Genomic DNA, 8,126 nt, shown 5'->3' with positions numbered 1-8,126 from the left:
AGCTAATCTAGTCTCTAATCTTTTCTGAAATGCACAGTTGTAGTAGCCACATGCCTGGCTGGGTCTGTTGTAAATTAGGAGATAAATGCAGTCCCTCACTTCTCTTTCCTTCTTTGGAATGTGGAGAGATCAGTGTGCTCTTAACTGTGTAGCCACTAATTCAGTGGACATTTTGTCTGAATGGAACTGCTGTTCTACTTCTTGGGCCAAGTATCCATAACCCTGCATTCCTCAGAAATGCACAGAGATGAAAATCTGACTGTCAGTTTGTGTCCACTTTCATAAAAAGTTCTCTCTCAACCCAAGGGAGACCCTGGGAACTCTAGTTTCCTCAGTAATTATGCAAAAATTATGTTCCCAAGGGAGATCAAAGCAAATGTCTCATTTTCCCAGGTGAGCTTGCAGGGAAATCAGTGCCAGTGTTTAATAGATGAGCAATAAGAATCAGCTAGCTGCACTCGCACCTTTTGTCTACTTGCCAGGACATGCTGACCTGCTCTTTGAGAAGATTCTGTCTTTTTTCTGGAAACCTAAATATTTTGGATGCAAAAAGTAAGCCTTGTTCCTGTAGGTGAGAGCCGATTGAGATTTAAAACAAAAACAAATAAATAAATGAACAAACAAACAAAGTCTGCTTTGCAAATAGCAAATGCAGCATTTATTTTGTGATGACATATATTTTTTTTAGAAACGTTGTTTGAAATTGATCACAGACTTTGATAAATTGGGTTAAGTAATATCACATTTACTATGAGGGTTTCATTTTATCACTGCATCTGTGTATTTTGTTTTCTTCTTTTTTTCCCAGTCTTGGAGTTTGGACTCTGTGCCCCTAAGAATTTTTTGCACAAGGCTAGCGTTTGAACACCTGAACCACACTGCCATTTAAGCTTTTTCTGAATAGTTAATTGGTGATAAGAGTCTTACAAACTTTTCTGCCTTGGATAGTTTTGAACTGCTACTCTCAGATCTCAATCTACTCTGAGCAGCTAAGATTAAAATATGAACCACTGTTGTCCAGATTTATTTTTAATTATGTACAAGTATACAAAATATAAAAAATTAAAAAATCTCTTAGGATTTGCCTTTCATTTTTTGTCTAATAAGGCTGAAATAGAAATTTGAACAGTTCATTATTCTGTTTCTCTCCATGATATCCTCAGAAGATATTGTTTTACATCACTGTGGTTGCAAGAAGTGTAAATTCATGCAGATTTATTTCGACAACTGTATCTCTGATTCAAAGATATGATTTAATTCATAAGCATTTGTTACAACCAGGTATCAGCTTTGAAAACATGGCCTAAACTGGTCTAGAGAGAATTCTAGGACAGAAAAAGGAAAAATGGAAAGACTTATTGAGCACACATAATGTACTTTTAGGGAATTTTCAATTAAATCTCCTTACAATTATATTTAAGTATGAACTTTTTAAAGGCATGCTACCTATGACAGTGATCTGAGTGAAGCTATTGATATGTGTGTCCATATACTTTGGAAATTAAGATGTAGTCTCAATGTAAATAATTGCTTACCATCTACACAGTGACTTGCAAGGTTCAGCAAATGAAACACAGAAAATGTAATTGTCAACTTACTACCAATGGTATCAGCAGGTTTTCATTGTCTGCCTTGCCGATAATTATCATTCATGTGCCTGAAATAAGTTAGAATATCTTATACACTTCTGTCCAGGGGCAAAATATACACCAAAATTCAGTATATTAAACTGCTTCAAAACATAAAAAAATGCATGATAGAGTTTCTTACCTGAAGCCATCCAAAATTTAAGAAACACAAAATTTGGGGCTGGGAGTTGCCATAGTGGTAGAGTGATTACCTACCACGCAGGAAGACCCGGGTTTGATTCCTCAGTATCACATACACAGAAAAAAGCCAGAAGTGGTGCTGTGGATCAAGTGGTAGGGCTCAATATATGAGAAAACCCAAGGACAGTGCTCATGCCCTTTGCCCAAGCCCATGACTGGCAAAAAAGAGAGATAAATAAATCTTTGGCAGGTGTTTCTATCTCCACTTGAACCCTGGCCCGGTTCATCATCCACCTAACACCATTTTATTAACAGCTAGAGTGTAATTTGGCTAGCTAACTTGCAAGGAATGGTGATTTATAAGATTGGCTCATGTATCCTAGTGGATAGATAATAAGGCTTTCTGAAAAAATTAAGTATTTTAAACTGTTCTCCCCATTCTGTCCCATTTAGATGTGGTATCCTCTACCTCTCAATATACTTCAAAGACGACATGTCCAATCTGACCAGAGTGAGTCAATTTATCCTCATGGGATTTTCAGATACCCCAAGCATGAGATATATGGTCATCCTATTTTTCTTCTTTGTTTATATGTTTTGTCTCCTGGGAAACTTCTCCATTATTATGGCTGTGTGTAGAGACAGCAGGCTCCAGTCTCCCATGTACTTCTTCCTGAAGAATTTGTCATTCCTGGATTCATGCTATACCTCAGTCACCATCCCCAAGGCACTGGTGTCTTCTCTCACAGGCTCTGGGGTCATCTCCTTTTTTGAATGTGTGACTCAGCTATACATATTTATTACACTGGCTTCTACTGAGAGCTTTCTGCTCACAGCGATGGCTTATGACCGGTGCTTGGCTATCCTCAGGCCTCTGTTCTATGGGACCATCATGAACCAAAAACACTGCACTGAACTAGTAGTCATGGCCTGGCTAAGTGGGGCCATTTTCTCAGCCTTCCACACTGTCAACACCTTTTCCCTCCCCTTCTGTGGACCCAATCTTGTTGAACATTTCTTCTGCGACATCCCTCCTGTCATGAGACTTTCCTGCACTGATTATCGCCACAATGAGCAGGTGGGCTTTGCTGTCAGCAGCTGCATCATCATGAGCTCCTTCACCCTCACGCTCCTCTCCTATGTCTTCATCATCTCTACAATCATCCAGATCCCCTCTGTGGATGGCAGGTGGAAAGCCTTTTCTACATGCTCCTCTCACTTGACCACAGTCCTTTTGTTTTATGGAACTGCCAGCTTCATGTACCTCAGATCAGCTTCTCAATATTCCCCAGCTCAGGGACGCCTAGCCTCCATTTTCTACTCCATCTTCACACCTGCTTTAAATCCAGTTATCTACTGTCTGAGGAACAAAAATATGAAGGTTGCTTTACAGAAACTTTACTGCCAGAAAGAACACTAACTTCTATAAAGTCACAATTGTTGGGATATTTTTTCAGTAATTCCAAAGCATTGCTGCTCTATGGTGACAATCAGACATCATTCCTCTTCATCACTTTCTTTCTCTAATATTTTACCCTGCTGATTTGCCCAGCTGCAGAACTTCAGGATATTTGCCCATATCTCTGCAGGGTTTTTTCAGTCTTTTTCATTAATACTATATTTTGCCAGTCCCAGGCTTGAGTTCAGGGCCTGAGCACTGTCCGTGGACTTTCTCAAGGCTAGAGCTGTACCACTTGAGCCTCAACACCACTTCTGGCTTTTGTGTATGTATGTGGTACCAAGGAATTTAACTTGGTCTTTATGCATGCTAGTCAAGCACTCTACCGCTAAGGCAAACTCCTGGTCCCTGTTGCACTCTTATCTGTGTTCTCCCTCCCTCCCCTCCTCCTCCTCCTCCTCCTCCTCCTCCTCCTCCTCCTCCTCCTCCTCCTCCTCCTCCTCCTCCTTCTTCTTCTTCTTCTTCTCTCTCTCTCTGTCTCTCTGTCTCTGTCTCTGTCTCTCTGTCTCTTTGTCTCTGTCTCTCTGTCTCTGTCTCTCTGTCTCTGTCTCTCTCTGTCCCTGTCTCTCTCTCTGTCCCTCTCTGTCTCTCTCTCTGTCTCTCTCTCTGCCTCTCTCTCTCTCTCTCTCTCTCTCTCTCTCTCTCTCTCTCCCCCCCCCTTTCAATCTCTCTTGCTCTCTTTCTATGTCCCATGAAACTCATAGCTCTAGCTATTCTCTGAATCCATTCTGACTTGAGGCTCTCAGGATTGTTTCTTATTTTTCATGTATCCATCAAGTGCTATAGGGAACACTCACCATTAATATTTGGAGAGTTCAAATACTTCATGCTGTACATTGGTAGCTTGGAGGATCAGTGTTTGTGGCTTGTAATTTTAGTTCTTGTATTTATGTCTTTCAGCTATTTTAGATTGACTTTCAGACATGGTGAAAAATAGAATTTCATTCTTGTGCATGAAACATATCACAGTATCATGTTAAGCCATATCCAATCTTGTCATATATTGAATATACTGTTTAGACATAATGTTTAATCATATATTGATATGTATCTATGTCATACAGACCCTCAGCTTAATTTTCATTTGCTCTAAAATCTGTGTGCCAGTGATTGTATATAGAATTTCCCTTCCTGATACTTCTTTATTAAACATGATAATTGAAAAATGAAAAAAGAAAAAGAAAAGACTTTTATTAGCAATGTATTCTATAGTGCATTTGTCAAAATTCAACCGAATACAAACACCTTATATAACATTGCTAAATTGAAGAGGTTCTGCTTTTTAAATACTTAACACCTTGACCTGTATTCCTAATATCTCTGAAGGTTCTCCATGGCTACTGTTTGTTCTGTGGTCAGTATTCATAATTACTCCTGCTTAAGGTCGTATTCAAACTACCTTTCTTTAAGGCTTTCACTTTTGTTTCACTCATCTCAAATATCCTCCATTTTCTACTCATTCAATTTTTAACTATATTCCAATCAATTGTAATACCAATAGAATTTTCTCAGACAGCATGAAACATTTTCCCTTATTGCTAATGTTATGCAGTATCTAAGCTCATTTATTATTATTAGACAATGAGTGAAATTCCCCTAAGGATCAATTCCACAAGACTTGTAATTCTGCTACTGCTATAATCAGAGCAGCAGTCTACAATAGTTATTATTTCTTCTTATTTAGGGAACTCTTAGGCTATATGTTATAATCAGAGACACTCTTTGTATCCTAGTCATGATAGGTGACTGTATTTTATGTGATAAGTAGTAGTTTATTATGTTCACTCAAAGACAATGAGACTTTATTTGGTACCAGTAAGTATGTTTGGATATTGAAAATATGCTAAGGCTCCATCAGTGCAGACTTCCATATGACTGCCTAAAATGAAATGTGACAACAAAACTAATCAAACAAAGCAAAAGTATTTAAGAAGAAAGAAGTGGCCATATAGACAAAACAAGATGAACGAATTTAAAAGAAGACCTGTAATTTGAAATTGTACCACTAGATAATAATCTATCAATACCTTTAATGTCATGTTACATTTATACTGTCAAGAGGGATTTATAGGGTACACAATATTCCAGAATTTATTAAATCAGGATATTTGAACATAAAAAATAAAACTCAGGATATAAAACTGGTAATATATGACTTGTTTTAATGCTTATCCATATTTATCCTAGCGATTATGTCGTGTAATTTTGGACATTTTTGTTTACTTTTGTGCTGCTCCTGGAACTTAAACTCAGGGCCAGGGGCTGTCCCTGAGCTATTCTGCTCAAGGGTAGCACTCTAGCACATGAACATAGCTCTACTTTCTTCCCTTAATTTTTGGTTTCTACGACATACTCATTTCAGTCAGTGTATTTTATCTGAGAAAAACTAAATGACCATTCAAGTCAAACAAATTGTACTTGTCTTCGTATGTCTAAATGCTTGGAATAGACTAGCAAGAAAAATGCTTAAGCTTATATGACTGTATTTGATCATTCGTGAGCAACTAGAGGTTGACCTATTTTATATTCACCTAATATGTATTTTGAATGATTGAGTGGCCTGGAGAAATTTATTTACTCTGGCTCTTTTCTTTTTTTAGTGGACATGAGTTTATACATGAGGAAATGGTCACCTGGATGAAGCAATCTGAAGTCCACTTCGCAGGCTCTAAGGCCACCATATAACTCTTAAAGATTTTTAAAACATTAACTTGGTAATTTTGTACAGAAATAATTGTAAACATTAGTGGATATTTTAAACACAGGAAGTTATTTATTTGAAATGCAGAGTATTTTGAGATATGCTTAATAAAAATTTTAAAATTAGTAAAGTTATACAAAATGTGAATGTAAAATGGAATCATGTAAAATAAATAAGAAAATCATTGCAGTAAAAGAGGGGAAATGAAAAAAGAAAACTCTAACACATATTAAGTAACTGTTATAGAAAATTAGAAATAGGGCCGGGAGTTTGGCCTAGTGGTAGAGTGCTTACCTAGCATGCACGAAGACCCGGGTTCGATTCCTCAGTACCACATACATAGAAAAAAGCTGGAAGTGGTGCAGTGGCTCAAGTGGTAGAGCTCTAGCCTTGAGAAAGTCCAAGGACAGGGCTCAGGCCCTGAGCTCAAGCCCAGGACTGGCAAAAAAAGTTAGAAATAATGGAATTGTATATAATTGCCTTGATTACCAACCAAAATACACTCACTGAAACATAAAGTTGTCAGAGGAGTCTTGCAAAAGCAATGATATGTAAAAGAATAAAATATAAACATAAATGTACTTGTAGAATATATATTAACTAATTGTAGCATGCTACAACTAACCACTAGCAAATATGGTAGTTGCATTAACTTCCGACAAGCAAGTTTAGAACAATAACAATCATGGCAGGAGTTTGGTCTAGTGGTAGAGTGCTTGCCTAGCATACACGAAGATCCAGGTTCAATTCCTTTGTACCACATACGTAGAAAAGCTGGAATTAATACTGTGGCTCAAGTGGTAGAGCTCTAGCTTTGAGGAAATTCCAAGGGCAGTGCATAGGCCCTGAGTTCAGTCCCCAGGACTGGCAAAAAATTTAAAAAAAGAACAATAAAATTGATGAGACAAAAAAGGAATTTTTATAACATCAAGAAGCCAAACCACAGTAAGGTACACAGAACCTTTATTTTTATGCACAATTTAACAAAACATCAAAACACCCATGGAGAAACAAAGTTTGAGAAATAAAAGTATCACAATTTTAGAGTTCTTTTATTAACTCCTATGTCATTAACTCTGATCCAGCAAACCAAAAAAATTGATAAATACCAAAAGATACCCTATTGATACCTTTTATATTACATTTATAAAATATCTGCCACTATGGGGCTGGGAGTTTGGCCTAGTGGTAAAGTGCTTGCCTAGCATGCACGAAGACCTGTGTTCAATTTCTTGGTACCACATACATTAAAAAAGCCAGAAATGGTGCTGAGGCTCAAGTGGTAGAGCTCTAGCCTTGAGAAAGTCCAAGGACAGTGCTCAGACCCTGAGCTCAAGCCCAGGACTGGCAAAAAAAATCTGCTACTAATATTAAAATACATATTCTACACAAAGTGACAGAAAAAAATCTTAGTGATTGGCCATAGTCTGAATCATAAAACACAATATTTAAAAATTACAGATGATATAAACTTTCTGGGTGAACAAATTATTACAGATGAGGGAAAGTATTCAGCCTATGTTCCTTTGGGTCTGGCTTACTTCGCTTAATATAAATTTTTCCAAGCCCTTCCATTTCCTTACAAATGGTGCAATGTCATTCTTTCTGATGGTGGCATATAATTCCATTGCATATAAATGCCCCATCTTGTTGATTCAATTGTCAACTGAGGGGCATCTGGGTTGGTTCCATATCTTTGCTATGGTAAATAGTGCTGCAATGAAGTACACATCTAGAACGCTCCTACAGAAGATTACAATAGCTCAAACTCTAGATACATAAGGCCATATAGGATGAGGCCAAATTAATGGACCCCCAGGACATGGAAACAAGAGCTTAATTATAAGTGACTGTTATTCTTTATGTATTATGTTTTTCTCTCTTCTCTTGTGTTGCCCTTTGATTAATCTCATATTGTTACAATATCCCACTTTTTTTTACCTGGTATATCATATAAATGTTTGCTTGTTTATTTGAAATAGGAGGTGAAAAATGAAGGAGGGGGACTGGGGAAGGAAAATGGGTACAAAAATATAAGAAGTGATATCAATGCATGAGAAGTAATGAACCCTCCCTCTATATAGTGAATATAACTATAACCCCTCTATACATTGAAATAAAAACAAGAAAGAAATTCTACCCAAGTCCAGGTTACCAGGAATAGTTTAAAAGTTGCAGAGGACATGCTTTTCATTTA

General features: G+C 37.3%; 1 protein-coding gene across 1 annotated transcript; it reads left to right on the top strand.

Moving 5' to 3' along the window:
- The first annotated feature begins 2,262 nt into the window (after nt 1-2,262).
- Nucleotides 2,263-3,189, top strand: LOC150057549 (olfactory receptor 10A7-like). The gene has a single exon (XM_090339740.1). The coding sequence runs from the start codon at nt 2,263-2,265 to the stop codon at nt 3,187-3,189; it is 927 nt and encodes a 308-aa protein (XP_090195866.1).
- Nucleotides 3,190-8,126: the final 4,937 nt, after the last annotated feature.

The sequence above is a fragment of the Megascapheus bottae genome, chromosome 10, assembly GCF_031878675.1.
Source record: "Megascapheus bottae isolate mThoBot1 chromosome 10, mThoBot2.hap1, whole genome shotgun sequence".
NCBI lineage: Eukaryota > Metazoa > Chordata > Mammalia > Rodentia > Geomyidae > Megascapheus > Megascapheus bottae.
This window is presented reverse-complemented; position numbering and strand designations above follow the sequence as displayed.